The following is a 16,570-nucleotide window of genomic DNA, read 5'->3' on the forward strand; positions in this document are numbered from 1 at the left end:
GTTTGAGGAAAAATGTCATCATCCACTGAATTCCTCCACGTCCTCAAACAAGGCAGCATGAAGAACGTCACCAATAACAACAAGAAGTAATATCGGTGGAGGATGCAGCCTTAAAATCCTCTGAAACTTTACCTCGGTGCAGCACGTGACATTATGCGTCATCATATATCGCTCTGGTAATGACTATAGTTTCTTCGGAATGTCCCAAAATGATACGTAGGATGTTGATGTGCTCAATGCAGGAGGATCCGGAGCGAGAACCAGCCTGGTCTCTGTCGATCAAGCTTTTAAGATGTTCCTTGATGCGTTCCAGAATTATTGTAGCTATTATCACTTTTTGGAATCTTAACGATCACATCCTTCTTCCACTCTCTGGGATACGTCTCGAATTCCCAAGATTTCCGTATGAGTGGAAGCAGCAAATCTGCAGTGACTGCAGGAGCAGCGATAAAGAATTCTGCGGGTAGACCGTCAAGCCTGGGTGCACTTCGTTTAAGTGTATTGATGGCCGAAATGATTTCCCCCTGCTTGGAGGAGCAATCACGTTGACTAGCCATTTCATCTACAAGAGGAACCTCACCGGGTGTAATACGATCAAGAACTACGGTGAAGTGTTCTTTCCACCTATTCAGTTGTTCATTAACGTTGATGAGAAGTCGACCGTTGACGTCCTTCACAGAACCATCGAAAGATGCGGTATAATAGTAATAATCGTTGGCGCAACAATCCAATTGGATCAGGGCCTTGAAGTGTGTTAGGACATTCCATTCGGCGTAATGGTACACTACAGGATTACAATATCCTATAGGAGACAATGTGGTCAGCATTGCGCTCGCCCGAGACTATTACCTTGCTCTGACTCAGGCACTCATTCACAGCTGAGTCGACTGGTATTCGATGTCAAATCACGATACGAATTCCACTCCCACCAGTGAGATTTGGACCGCAACCTTCTGCTCTAACCACTCAGCTATCCGGACACCCACCAATGCGGTATACACTTCTGAAATTATTGCGTTCGGCGGCATTTTCCGCTTTCCTGTCCAGCACAACAGCAAATTCCCTTGTCATGACGTATACTACGCTGAATTTCGAGAAGTGGCGGAGGCAATACGCGAGGGAATGTAAGCGGCCACCAGATGGTGATTCCTCTAGGTCGATGTCGCATCCTTTTTTTGCGCACATCTAGGAGACAACTTCTAAATCGACTATTAATCATAAAGTGATCGTTCTGACTGGTGTGTGTGTCAGTCAGTTAAAACCCAACTGACTTAATGGGCGTCTCTGTGCTTGAAAAATGTGCCACCAATTACAAGACGGTAAAATTTGCAGAAATTCATAGACCTTCCACCATTACTGATACGATCACCAAAACAGTGTTTCCTTCATCACATGACTCCGAGAGAAAGCGAATACCTTGCAATTTGCTCTATCTTGTGTGAGTCGGAGACGTATCTTTATTCCTCGCTCTCAAAATGGTGATGATGCTCTGATATGACTGAATTTCAGAGAGCAGAATTCTCCGAAAAATGTTTGGCCCCCTAAAAGAGGATCGACGATTTCCTAGTCTATATAACGATAAAATTCATGAGCGATAACCCGACCGTCTGGTTGTGGATAAAATCCGGCTGAATAGGTTGCGGTGAACGGGTCATTCGATCCGTATGCATGAGGATGATCCAACCCAAAAAGTCTATAAGGGTAGTATCTATGGTAGAAAAAGAAGACGTGACGAATCCTGCCTGAGATTGAGCGATGACGTAGATCAGGACGCCAGGTTTCATTATCATTTCACTTAATACGCTGCAACTGATAAGCAGAAGCTGGACGACCTAGAGCTCGGACTTCTAGGGCTCAGGGTGGACAGCGACACGCAGGAAAGCGCCACATCGGAGGAGGACGGCGATACTCCGACAGTCGAGAAGAACTCCAAACAATAACGGAGCCAATAGCCAGCACGAAAATAACCCAGATAAATTTCCATCATGTGAGAGGTGCATCTGCGGTAATTGCAAGGGCAAGTTCCAAGGAGAATAGTGCTGAATGTACCGGGAGCAGATTCGCGATCTGCAAGGGGGAAGCATGCAGGTAATTTGGGACTTCTTTTGTGAAAAACCAAGAGCTTGCACAATTCTTAAACGCAATTTAAAATATATACGTCTTTCAGAGCTCCTAACCGAAGACCTTGTGGCTATCCAAGTCTTATTGGAGACCGTGAGGAGCACTCGAGAGGCAGTCGTGGTATCGGGATATTTTCCAAGTGATGACATTCAGGTTCCACTGGAACAAGTCGCTAAACTGATGAAGTACTGTAAGAAGAGGGCGTTACCATTTCTCTTCGGCTACGATGCTAACGCCCATCACGAAGTCTTGGGAACCAGCGACACCAATCGAAGAGGTGAGTACCTCCTTGAACTTATTCTTAACAAGAGGTTAGAAATATATAACCTACCTGACCAGCACTAGACAGGAGGAACTACACATAACTCTAGGAAATATTCTAGTGAACGGGCTGGTCAGGAATTGGAGGGTGTCGAATTAGCCCTGTGTCTAATCACAGAATAATCAGATTCGACATTGAGGGTAACTCCGAAATAAAAAGAATAATAAGGAATCCCAGGAGAATGGATCGGGTATCCTATGCACCGCACCGGAGCAACAACATGGCTCACCTTCAAGGGGGCGGTGACATCGGGAGCGAACTGGAACTAGAAACAGTGGCAGAGAGCCTCCACACAGTTGTCATTGACGCATATGAGGCCAGCTGTCCGGGTAAGACAATTAAGTCATCAAGGGATGTACCATGGTGGAACAGAAAGCTGGCCAGAATGGAAACAGAGGTACGAAAATAGTTCAACCGGGCAAAATAAACCAGGGACTGGCAGAGGTAAAAAAATGCACTGACTGCGTATAGCAACGCGATCAGGGAAGCAAAACGGACCAGTTTCAGGAAATTCTATAAAGGGATGGAACAGATCAGAGAAGCAACCAAGCTTTACAAGGATGTAGCCAAAGACGGGGCAATATCCTCTGTCTGTTTGTGGGACTTTTACCGAGAATGAGGAGGACAGGGTACACCTGCTTCCTAGAACTCATTTCCCGGGGTCCTAACTCACGGCGGTAGGCGTATGCCTGGCACCCCAACAACGAAAAAAAGGGGAAGAAAGGAGAACTGGAAACTAGCAAAATAGGTCTGTTCAGAAGCTAGAGTAATGTGGACAGTGGGAACTTTTAAACCACTAAAAATACCCGCAGTAGATGGCATTTTCCCAGCATTAATCTAGAGAGACTTAGGAATCATCTTAGAGTCTCTTCTGAGGGTTAAGGGCAGCATAGCTTTGGGATATATACCAATAACATGGAGATGGACAAAAGCGGATAAAAATAATGCTTTTCAATCTAAATCTTTCAGACTTCGTTCAAAACGGTGGAGAAGGTCATAGACAACTATATTAGAACTAACGTTCTAAAGAGTAATCGCCAACAAGACGCTTACCGGGCAGGACGGTCAACTTAAACTGCTCTGTATCAGCTGACAGAGGTACTAGGGGATGCCATAGAAACAAAAGAATTAGCACTATGGGCGCTTCAATAGCACTGGCTTTCTGTATGGACAAAAGGCTAGAGAGTAGGCAACTAGAAGTACTGACAGGTATAAATTCTATTGTCATGAATACTACTAAAGCTGGGGTACTATCGCCGCTTATGTGGAGTATGGTAGTGGACGAACTCCTGGACGTGCTAACAAATACTGGAATATAGGTGCAGAGTTTACGCGGTCAACATTTTTTTAACCTGTAGGGGCAAATATCAGGATACCCTATGTGATAGAAACAAACTGGACTAAGGGTTACTAGTGCCTGGTGCAAGAAGGTGGGATTGTGTATCAATCCAGCTAAAACCACTATAGTACCATTTACTAGGAAACGTAAGCTTCATCACCTGAGAGCCATAAGGTTACATGACATGGAGGTGAAACAAGAAACAGAGGTCGAATATTTAGGAATCACGCTAGACCAAAAACTACTCTGGAAGACCCATGTCGGAAACACTTGTCGAAAAGCCACGAGGGCTCTGATGACTTGTAGGTAGATAGCAGGAAAAAAAGACAGGCTTGTGTGTGTATCAGTGGGACAATGATGATGTGCCCAACGGCATCCCTGAAGGTCTGGGATTAATCCCCTCCGTCTGCACATACAGATGCAGGAAAGGAAGGCAATATTCAGGATGGCCGGTAGTATCAGTGACGCCGGGAGCTGCTTAAACCGACGGAAGATTGATATTCCTTCTAGACGGTATTCCGAATTATTGATACCAAGGAATAACATGGTGGTCAAAGGGTAGTATAGGTCCCAGAGCGAAACGGGGATTGGTACCCACGATGGGGCATAAAACCTAAGAAACGCCTGCTGAACCAACACCAACAGCTCTACTACCAAACCCTATCTCCACCTCCACGTGGTGATCGCTGGAAGCTCTTTCTCAACGAAAAGCTGCAGACGGAAAAGGATGAAGATGAGTCTCCTGCGCCTAAAAACGGGACAAATTGTACCAACTAGTCCTCCAGGTTGGGGGTTGGGTAGGGCTGACAACCCTACACGGAAAACAACTTGTTACAAACAGGAGCCTCAGACTGAACGGATAATACAACGACTAACCCAGCAACGACAAAGGAATAACGATTTTCTCATGGAACGTGCGCTCCCTGTACAGAGATGAAGCTGCTGAGCAGCTAGCCGATACCCTGTCCCAATATAGGGCTGATGTAACAGCGTTACAGTAGATGCGTTGGACAGGGACCGATTTCTAGGAGAAGAGTCGTTACACCATATATTATCGCGACCATCCAGTGAACCATGTGCTCGGAGTAGGTTTCTAAGTCAGCCAAAAAATTAAACCTGCTGTTATCGGCTTTGAAAATATAAGCGAAAGGCTATGCACTCTGCGCTTGCGAGGCAAATTTAGAAACATAAGCCTCATTAACGTTCACGGCCCTACAGACGAGACTGCAGAGTCGGAGAAGGATATCTTCTACGAGGCAGTAGAGTGAACCCTCGAAGCCTCTCCTAGATATGATATCGAAATCATACTTGGGGATTTTAACAGCCAAGCAGGGACGGAGACCGTATTCAGGCGATTCATTGGCCCCAGCCACAAAAGGAGTCGGAACGGCTGGTTTGACGATGAATGTAAGTTAGCTACGGAACGGAAGAATGCTGCATGCCGAGTAATGTTGCATTCTCAAAGAACGCGGGCATGCGCGGAGACTTATCACGAACCCCGGCGAGCGGAGAAGCGACTTCATCGACGGAAAAAGGAAGTCTGAGAGAACCAGCTGGTCTATGAACTCAAAAAGTACAGGGAGCAACCGCACCAGGCGCGGAAGTTTTACTAGCAAGTCAGCAGGATGAAGCCTTATACACCTCGATGCCCATCCTGCCGAGACAAAGAGGGAAAGCTATTTCCGACAAAAGCGGCATATTGGAGCGATGGGTTGAGTACTTTGGTGGGCTACTGAACAACCAGAACATCGGCGAGTTGGAGGTCCCGCCAACTGAAGACGGCGGACAAATACTGCCACCACCAAGTATAGGAGAAACAGTGCGTCCAATTCATCGACTAAAAAATCATAAGTCGCCAGGAGCCGATGGAATTACAGCCGAATTGGTTAAATATAGAGACGACCAATTACACCAAGTGGTTCATCAACTGATGTTCAAGGTATGGGACAGCGAATCATTGCCTGACGACTGGCAACGAGGCATTATCTGTCTTATACATAAAAAGGGAGATATCACACAGTACAGCAATTATAGAGGTATCACGTTGCTGAGTACCATCTATAAGATATTCTCCACTATCTTGCTAGGCCGGTTAGCCCCATACGCTCAGAAAATCATTGGCCCATACCAAAGAGGCTTCACTCCAGGCAAATCAGTAACAGATCAGATTTTCTCTCTGCGGCAAGGGATGGAAAAACCGTTGGAATATGGACAACAGTTGCACCATCTCTTCATCGACTTTAAGGTCGCCTATGATAGCACTGCCAGGGTAAAAGTGTACACGACCATGAGAAAATTCGATAACCCGACGAAATTGATAAGACTGACTAGGCTGACCCTGACCCATGTACGAGGCCAGATAAAAGCAGCAGGATCACTCTCGAGACCATTCGACATCAACAACGGTCTACGACAAAGGGATGCCCTATCATGCGTCCTCTTTAAACTGGCTCTGGAAAAAGTGATCCATGATGCTGAGGTAAATGCAAGAGGTACGACCTTCTTTAAGTCCACCTAACTACTGACCTATGCTGACGATATCGACATCATGGGAAGAACCACCCAAGACGTATAAACTGCCTTCATCTAGATCGAGCGCGAGATCTTGAGCTCCATATCAATGAAGGCAAGACAAAATATATGGTGACAACGTCAGCACCGAAAACCAACCAACCAACAACATCAAACCGCTCTGGTCAAACGGGAAGAATAAAGATAGGAGATTGCAACTTTCAGACCGTTGATAATTTCTATCTAGGGTCGAAAATCACAACCGATAACAGCTACGATGATGAAATCTGCCTACGCTTGTTGGCAGCCAACAGAGACTATTTGAGCTTACAAAAACTGTTCCGGTCGAAACGTCTCACCATAGGGTCAAAGCTCTTTTTTTTTTGTGGTAGGGTAGGTGAATGCATTTACGCACACAGTGTTGGACTCCCGGTTCGGTACGTGGTCGGACTACTAACTAAACACCTACCCATCGTCAGAGAGCTAGCCTGGAATCGTTTGTCACATTACTTCGGGCTAGTCCCCGAACTCTCCCGCCTTGCGGAGCCTTCCAATCAGGGAATTCTTTTCACCAACGGAAGGGGAGAGGAGGAAGGAAACTGTCAGTTCAAGGAACCCCCTGCTATCCGGCTCCTCCACCGGTCGAGCTCCACCTTCTTACCAACGAGAAGGACCCGAACGTAATGGGGAACACGGTTCCACCTGTCAGCACTCCTCAGTATCTCTTCGGCAATGTTGTCTGGAGAGAGATCCCCTGTCTTTAAATAGAGCTGCTGACGAACCCCATCGCATCTTCCACAAGAAAAAAAAATGTGGTGGGCGTCGTCCACAACTCCATTGCAAAACACACAATCCGGAGATCGCGCCTTTCCAATTTGTGCAGGTAAGACTGAAAACTTCCATGCCCACTTAAAAATTGGGTAAGGAAATAGTCAGGCTCACCATGTTTCCGATTCAGCCACGCACCTAAGTTGCCGATGAGCCGCGCAGTCCATCTGCTTCTAGTTTCATTTTGCCACGAGAGCTGCCACTCGTCTAGAGTGCGTTGCCGCTCTTCGCGAGTAATTACTTCCCTTAGCTCATCTCCCTTTCGCTTGTATATGGCTTCACGCTCCTTAGTAAGAAGGGCAACGGGGATCACTCCCGCGATCACCATCACGGCGGGTTCAGAGACAGTGCGACACGCAGACGCCATCCGCAAAGCTCCCCGTCTCTGTACTTGAGCGAGACGCTTACGGTATACCTCCTTGTTAAGAGCGTCAGGCCATACCTCTGCGCCGTAGAGCAGGACAGACTGCGTTGAACTCATCAGAAGACGTCGCCTGCTAAACGTAGGACCTCCAATGTTTGTCATTAGCCTACTTAACGCCGAAACTCCAGCTGCAGCCTTCTTCGCTGCTGCTTTGATTTGCTGAAAAAAGCTCATCTTTGAGTCAAGAGTCAACCCTAGGTACTTTACCGCTGATTTTGACTCCATTATCGACTCGCCGAACGATATGGGACGCAGGGTCAGAATTCTTGTGGCGCGGCAGGATCTGCAGCATTCGAAATTTATTACGAATGTTGCGGATGCGGACGGGTAGATGGCGCGGAACGCTCCACTCACTCATTTTCGGAACGCACCAGGGGAGTGGAGAATTAGCGGTGGAAAAATGCCGTTGGTTGGGACAGTAAGGACCGCATGGAAATAAGCCGGTCTCTTCTGTTTCCAACCTCGGCGGCGTACACATGAATTTCAATAAGTGAGCAAGTACTGTACGCGCATTTGCTAAATTGGTTTAAATATTGCCAAAGTGGTGACCCCGAATTCGCACCAGCGCCGCCGCCGAGCAGAACCCCAAGGCCATCAAGTCTGGTGTTTCCGCCATCGTGGTTTTATTAAGTTGGAAAATTTGGGAATACAGAAGCATACAAAATCCCATCAGCGCTACGAGCTGACGACGTAAACAACGCCGCATCACAACCCATCAGCACTCTACAACGGGCACAGGCAGGCACTTCGCATAATCTACAGCAACAGCAGCCGCAAACGCAGACAATTATAACGCAGCAACAACAGCTCCAGGAGCAGCAGCAACAACAAACCCAACAACAGCAGCAACGTCCCCAGCACCGCCAACGCCGCAGTTACGAGCCAACGACGTAAACAACGCCACATCATATATAAAGATACATCACCTTGTGAATTTTGTGTATGAACACTAAAAAGATTGTATACATGATTGATTTCATAATTTAAGTGTAATTGTATGGAAGGAGTATGTATTCAGGTTAAAGTCTTACATAATTATGATGTAAAAGCTTAGATATAAAAGAAAGTCTAAAGTAATAATAATTGAAAATCGCTGCAAGAGACGGCGTTGGGTGTTTCACATCGCGGGTTCTCCGTTTCCTTGGTGGTGTTTTCGGTCTGCGCTGGAGAGCGTCCGCATCGGTCGTCATTTTCTCTGTTCGTGCGTGCATTTGTGGGTGCGGCCTGTCGTGTCGGAGTAAAATTCACCGCGTTTCATTATAAATTCACCGCGTCTGCATTACAAACTCGTACTTTTCGTTAAACAAGATGTCGTTTGACAGCAAAGACGCGGCAGGCCCATCGGACCCGCAAGTGACCGCCCTCGCCGTACGCGTTCCTCCGTTTTGGAGGCGGAACCCGGAGCTGTGGTTCGTGCATTTGGAAGCGCAGTTCCAAATGTCCGGCATCACATCGGACGCGACCCGCTTCAACTACGCGGTGGTCGGCCTGGACGAAGAGTCCATTCTTATGGTGTCGGACGTAGCGAAGTCGGCATCATACACGCAGTTCAAGAGTGAGTTGATCAGGCGCCTGTCGGCAAGCGAGTCGGCAAAATTAGACCACTTCCTGGCGGGTTTAACGTTGGGTGATCGAACTCCCAGCCAATTGCTTCGCGAAATGAGGCAATTGGGTGGGAGCAAGATTGGCGACGACCTGATCAAGTCGCTCTGGCTGCGACGGCTTCCGGAGGGCACCCAGGCGATTCTAGCTTGCGTTTCCGGTTCCTTGGAGGAACTGGCAGCGACGGCCGACCAGGTACAGGAGGTGTACGTTCGCCCAACCATAGCGGCCGTTCAACCACAGTCGGATGAGGTGAGCGACTTAAGGCGCGAGGTAGCTGCTTTAACAGCCAGCGTGGCCGAGATGCGGGCGACGTTGGACGCTCAGCGTTCGAATGCCAGATCGCGAGCTCGCTCAAGGTCTGCCACACGAAATGGGCATTCGGGTAGCAGGTCGTCAAGACAGCCTCCGGACAAAGGTATTTGCTGGTACCATCTGAGATTCGGAGATAAAGCGACAAGATGTACGCTACCTTGTAAATTCGCGCCTACCGCAAAAAACTAGGTCTGCGGGGGGTCTTGGCGACGGCCAGCCAGAGCGCAGCGCCACGTCGCCTAACTATTTTCGACCCCATCAGCAGGCGCAACTACCTCGTCGACACGGGTGCGGAGGTTTCGGTTCTTCCCGTACCACGGCATCATCGACTATATCCACAACCCCTCAAACTGGCGGCAGCAAATTCCTCCCGCATCAATACATACGGGTACAGGCAAGTGGACGTGAGTCTTGGCTTGCGTAGGACGTTTTCGTGGCGTTTCATCCTGGCGGATGTCAGCTTCCCCATATTAGGCACAGACTTCTTGTGTCACTATGGGTTGCTGGTGGACTTGCAAAATAAGTCCCTTATAGACCCCACAACCAACCTTAATTCGTCGGGCCAAATGGTATCTCACGCTGACAATAACCTTTCCGTTCTTTTGGAAGACATCACCGACTCTCGTGTTCCGACACTCCTCCAAAAGTTCAGCCAGATTACTACCGAGTGTAGTCTCTCGAAACCAGTGAAGCACAATGTGCAGCACCACATAAATACTACTGGTTCCCCGATTTTCTCGAAGGTGCGTCCTCTACCACCCCAGAAACTGGCTATCGCGCGGAAAGAATTTGAACAACTCGTTCTACAGGGTATTTGCAGGCCCTCAAACAGCTTTTGGTCTTCCCCACTGCATATGGTCGCTAAGCCAAACGGCGAATGGCGCCCATGTGGGGATTATAGAAGGCTAAACGCACAGACTGTTCCTGACCGATATCCGATTCCACTCATCCACGACTTTGCGCATCACCTCGCGAATTGCCGCATCTTTTCGACCTTGGACTTAGCCAAGGCATACCACCAAATCCCAGTAGCTCCTGAAGACATTCCAAAGACGGCAATATGCACACCCTTTGGACTCTTCGAGTTCACCCGAATGACTTTCGGATTGTGCAATGTGGCGCAAACCTTTCAAAGGTTCATTCACTCAGTCCTGCGAAACCTCGATTTCTGTTTCGTCTATTTGGATGATGTTTTGGTCGCTTCTTCCACTGAGTCTGAGCACTTAGCCCATCTCGAGTGCATTTTCCAACGTCTCGTTGAGGCCGGTTTAGTCCTAAACGTTGAGAAATGCAAATTCCTTCAACAACAGGTGAGATTCCTCGGCCACTCCATTTCCTCTGAAGGAATACAGCCCGACCAAGACAAGGTACAAGCGATTACAAGCTTCCCGCGTCCGAAGACAGTGAAGGAGTTGAGGAGGTTCTTGGGCATGCTAAACTTCTACCGTCGTTTCCTGCCCAAGGCCGCCCATCACCAGTCCGTTTTGAACGCGTACTTGTCTGGCCCCAAAACAAAAGACACACGAGAGATTGTGTGGTCTGAAGAGGCTGTCCGCGCGTTCAATAAATCCCGACAGCAACTGGCCGATGCTACACTTTTGGCATTTCCTCAGCAAGATGCACCCCTAGCCGTTTTTGTTGATGCCTCTGACATCGCAGTAGGTGCTGCCCTTCACCAAAAGGTGAATCAAGTTTGGCAGCCGTTGAGCTTCTTCTCGAAACAGTTGAATCCCGCTCAACGGAACTACAGTACCTACGATCGTGAACTGCTCGCCGCGTACTTGTCCATCAAATACTTCCGTTTCTCCCTAGAAGGCAGGCCGTTCACAGTGTTCACGGACCATAAGCCTCTCACGTATGCTTTGAAACAAAAGCCCGACAAAGCGTCCCCTCGTCAGCTTCGACACCTGAGCTTCATAAGCCAGTTTACGTCAGACATCCAGCACGTGTCCGGCAAGGACAACATAGTTGCTGACGCTTTGTCTCGTGTCTCCGAGGTTAACATCCCCGCCTCACTCGATTTCTCGGCTATTGCCAAGGCGCAGGAGGATGACGCAGCACTTTAGAGCCTCAAGTCCAACCCCAAATACAAATTTCGGGAGTTGCCTATCTTCGGCTCAAACCTCTCGCTCTGCTGCGAAGACTCGGAAAAGGGACCTCGGCCATACATTCCGGCCACATTTCGCGAGGAAGTGTTCCACGCAGTTCACGACTTGGCGCATCCCGGCATCAGGACAACAAACCGGTTAGTCACCGGAAAGTATTTCTGGCCCTCCATGAACAAGGATATCAATTCCTGGGCCAGAGAGTGCATCGCATGCCAAAAGTGTAAAGTCTCCAGGCATGTAAGGCATGTAAGGAAAGAAGTGGGCTCATTCCCCCGCACTACCAAGCGTTTCCACACGATACACCTCGACATAATAGGGCCTTTGCGAGACTCGCACGGCTACAAGTATTGACTCACAATCATCGACAGGTTCACGCGGTGGCCTGAGGCAATACCTCTGAAAGACATTACGGCGCAATCTTGTGCCGAAGCCCTCTGCCGAGAGTGGATACCTCGCTTTGGCGTCCCTGCAGTGGTCATCACTGACCAGGGAATGCAATTTGAGTCCACCCTTTTCTCGGAGTTAGGCAAACTCCTGGGTTTTAAACGCCAGCGGACTACGGCATACCACCCGCAATCCAATGGGATGCTGGAACGTTGGCACCGGACGTTGAAAGCCGCCATTATGGCACGCGACGATCCGTCCTGGACTCAAGTCTTGCCTCTCGTCCTACTCGGCCTTCGTACAACCCGCCGAGAGGAATTTGCTGCCAGCCCCGCGGAGCTGGTATACGGGGAGAACCCAAGACTCCCAAGCAATCCGGTCTTCGACAAGAGATCGGGTCTCACGGAGTCGGGGTTGGTGCGTCTGCTGAGGGACAATCTCCGACGCATCAAAGCGCCACCACCCACTCGACACTCGTCCATACCTGCTTGTTCGTCCAAGGAACTGGACACATGCACGCACGTGCTGATCAGGACGGATGCCGTCCGGAAGCCGCTGCAGCCTCCATATGAGGGCCCGTACCGCGTTCTCGAGAGGGGAGAACATTTCTTCCAGCTCGAGATCGGTGGTCACAAAAAGGCGGTCTCTTTGTCCAGGCTGAAACCCGTGTGCGCCCCGAAGCAGCGTCGTGTCCGCTTTGTGAATTAACGGCGAACGAAGTTCCGGGATCCGTCGCCGAAACCCCCTAGGTTTCGTCTGGGGGCGGAGTGATGTGGCGCGCCAGGATCTGCAGCATTCGAAATTTATTACGAATGTTGCGGATGCGGACGGGTAGATGGCGCGGAACTCTCCACTCACTCATTTTCGGAACGCACCAGGGGAGTGGAGAATTAGCGGTGGAAAAATGCCGTTGGTTGGGACAGTAAGGACCGCATGGAAATAAGCCGGTCTCTTCTGTTTCCAACCGCGGCGGCGTACACACGAATTTCAATAAGTGAGCAGGTACTGTACGCGCATCTTGTGATAAAGTTAAATAAAGTAAATTTGTTGTGTTTAAATATACAAATTTCAATTTATTGCTAAATTGGTTTAAATATTGCCAAATTCTCTTTTAAGTCAGGATGACTACTTCGGTTTTTTCCAGTGCAAGGTTGAAACCATGAGTAGTTATCCATCCGCCTAGTGTTTCATAGAGCAGGGAGCGGTTCCTCAGATAATCCCTCAATATCCGTAAGAGATAGTTCGGCACGTTGAAAGTATTGTCTAGTGTGCCTAGAAAGTCTTTCCATCTTACGGAATTAAAGGCGTTTCTGACGTCAAGTGTTACGAGGAGCACCACCCGTCGAGTTCGGCGGCTATGTGCCTCTGCTCGTCGAACGGCGTCCACGACTTGCATGGCAGCAGCAATTGTGGATCTCCCTGCACTAAAACCAAACTGCCGGGGAGATATCGTATCGCGTATCGTTTCAGCGAGTCTACTTCTGATGAGCTTTTCGAGCACTTTCCCAGCAGTGTCAAGCATACATAGTGGGCGGTATGAAGACGGTAATTCGGGGTCGCCTTTCCTTTATGGATCAGCGCAAGCCTCGCCACCTTCCAACGAGCAGGGAAAATGCCCTCTTTCAGGCAAGTGTTGAATGTGCCGAGCAGTAGGTCTGGCCGGTGTTGAAATAGCAGTTTGTATACCTCTGCTGGAATACCATCGGGTCCTGGCGCCTTCTTGCTTTTCATAGAAAGGACTACCTGTTCCAATTCTTAGGGTCAAAACTTTTGCTGTACAAGACTATGCTCTTGCCAGTCCTCATGCATTCCTCGGAGACTTGGGTTCTTAGGCAGAAAAATTGTGAACTCTTGGCCGCGTTCGAGAGAAGAACCCTCCGAAGATTTGTTGGCCTCCTATATGACAACGTACAACGTACATAACAACGAAATCTATGAGCGATACCACGACCGTCTGGTTGTGGATAAAATCCGGCTCAATAAGTTACGGTGGGCGGCCCACTTAATCGGTATGGACGAGGCAGACCCTGCCTGAGATGGAGCTATAGCGAAGGTCAGGACGCCAGACAGCTTTTAGGGATATCGAATTGGTGGACCTCGGCGCAAAACCGGGATGTCTGGAGTTCCTTATTAAAGCAGGCCTAGACCAGATACCGGTTGTTGGACCGTTGGTGATAATATGACAACGAGGTTCCAACACGTTGGAATAATAAGGCAAACTGGGAGAACGTGGCTGCGACAAACCGCTTAAGCCAGCAACTGATTATTTGGTACACTGACGGATCCCTTACAGCAGAGGGAGCGGGTGCCGGTGTCTAGGTGTAGGTACACTAGCATATTTCACGCGAAAATATACGCCATAGATAGATGTGCCTCCTTCAATCTCCAAAGGAAGTACAGGAGGTAGAGCATTGCTATTCTAACCAACAACCAAGCTGCTCTTAAGGTACTTTGCTATTCTCACCGACAGCCACAGCGATCAAGGCACTGAGCTGCAACCATGTGAACTCTAAACTGGTATGGGAATGTGCCTTGAGACACTGAATACGCTCGGCTCACCCAACAAGGTCTGGATACTCTGGGTTCTAGGCCATGTTGAGTTGGAAGGCAATGAGGCGGCAGACGAACTAGCCAAGAAGGGAGAAGGGACGTCTTTACACGGGCCAGAATCCTTCTGTGGAATCTCTACTGAAGAGGAACGGTTGAGGAAACTATACTGGGGCCTACCAGGAATGGAGATGTCCAGGGTGCTTATTTGGGGATACGAACCCATGCGTACAAATGATTGCTTAAACCTCACCAAAAAGAACCTCCGAATCATAGTGGGAATTCTCACTGGTCACTGTCGGTTAAACTATCACCTAGGGAAGCCAGGGATATCTACGGACACCGCCTGCAGGTTCTCTGCGGAGTGTGATGAAACCTCTGTACACGTTCTGGGAAAGTGTCCGGCACTTGTGCAAAGTAGGCCGAGGCATCTGGGAGAACACTTAATACCAGATGCAAAGCTGAAAGATCTGGAAGTAGGGAACATACTAAAGTTCCTGACGGTTATAGGCTTGCTTGAGATACTATGATTAATCGGTACACTATAACCAGCAAAATGGGCACAATAGGTCACTAAGGACGCGGTACGACTTTCCCTTAACAGGATAATAACTGATAAGCTTACCGCAGTGAGACAAGCACTGAGACGAACACAAACGTCCATGACACCCGAGATTGAAATCCAGGCAAGGAGATTGGAAACTTGCTGCGCGATTTTGAGTAGTGCTCCAGGAGAACCGTCCATTTTGCTGATTTTCACTTTACAATCTCTAAACTGTCGCCTCTGAGAGTCTTCCCGCAAAAGAAACCACTCATAGGGAGATTTACAAAGCATGAATTCCTCAGAAGCACCTCTGACAAAGTATTAATAGCGCTTGCACCCGGTTCCTTCGCTTGGTTGCACGAGCAGACGTCCTTGATAACAGTCAGCGCATGGTGGGCCTTCTTGTCCGACGATTGTTTGCTTAGCCATTCACCCCGGCATCACGTGCTGCCCCACCGCCTCCCAGAGTACTTTTATAAAATTACATGGAGATGACCTTCTGGAAACATCCTGTTAAGGACTTGTACCGTTTCAATGACGAAACCAATCGGAGTCCTTTGAAAAGGATTCCCGCGGCAAATGCACCATCTGGCCCGATTCTGTCACTTAATTTTACGTAATTGGCCGAGGTCGCATCATATTTCCTTTCGTATCCCTGCTATTTGCATGGACAACTGGTCGACTAGCCTTGCCAGTAATTTAGTTAAAAACAATCGATAGCTGGGAATTAGGACACCTGTTTCGCTCGGGGGCGGCCCCGGGCACTGTCCAACCGAGTGTCACCCCGACCCCCACAGCTGCATCGCCTGAATGTTGACATCCAAACAATTCGCCACGACATCCCGAAAATCGGCCGCAGCCTCCAAATGCTTTGAAAAATTAGTGAATTGAAATGTTTACTTACTGCCATCGAAGGATTGGATTTTGTGATGTAGACCACCGACGGGTAAAACTGCTTTTTCTGATAGAAGGCATTCCCGATGACCACGGCGGTCAACGCCAGGCTCAAGGCGGACAGACCGAGCGAACGCATTTTCACGTGTTTCGCAGCCCAACGGCTGAGCGATGCCAATAGTATGAGAATTTTGATAGCGGACAACTGTAACGGAACACGGATAAAACAGAAAAAATAATGTAAATTATCATAGGAAATTTTTTACGACTCGACTCGGGTAGTACACGTATGTGTTTTTGTATTGAGTGAGAACTGTCAATTGGTCGTCGCGGGGGTTTCGTACGCGCTCGCGGCCAGTCGGTCTGCACACGGTTTGGAGACGGGCTTTCTGCAAACGTGCAGACGGAGAGAGCTGTTCTGTGCGGATTTCGAATGAAGCTGCGATAAGCGCGGCGGGAATTTCGAAGTGAGCGACGTGGATTTGAAATTTTTTCAATTTTTAAGCCGATTTGAATTAAAGTAAGGTTTCACAATACCACTCATTAGAGTCCTATCATCACTAAATGAATCAGGCAATATTTTGGTTACAACAAAGGTTCCCAATTTGATTTAATACGCAAAATATTTCCT

The 16,570-nt window shown here is 48.6% G+C and overlaps 1 protein-coding gene across 2 annotated transcripts in view; it reads right to left on the bottom strand.

Annotated features, from left to right (window-relative positions):
• Window positions 1-16,234, bottom strand: part of LOC119660391 (E3 ubiquitin-protein ligase HRD1) — a 27,801-nt gene extending 11,567 nt beyond the window's left edge. Inside the window, exons 1-2 of one of the 2 annotated variants that reach the window (XM_038068924.1) lie at window positions 16,206-16,234; window positions 15,950-16,144 (exon numbers count right to left, since the gene is read on the bottom strand). In XM_038068924.1, coding sequence (XP_037924852.1) covers window positions 15,950-16,078 — 129 coding nt within the window. In that variant the 5' untranslated portion in view covers window positions 16,079-16,144; window positions 16,206-16,234. Of the gene's footprint in view, window positions 1-15,949; window positions 16,145-16,205 lie in introns of those variants that run through there. The other variant, XM_038068925.1, reaches the window with a different exon arrangement.
• Window positions 16,235-16,570: the final 336 nt, after the last annotated feature.

Source organism: Hermetia illucens, chromosome 6, assembly GCF_905115235.1.
Source record: "Hermetia illucens chromosome 6, iHerIll2.2.curated.20191125, whole genome shotgun sequence".
NCBI lineage: Eukaryota > Metazoa > Arthropoda > Insecta > Diptera > Stratiomyidae > Hermetia > Hermetia illucens.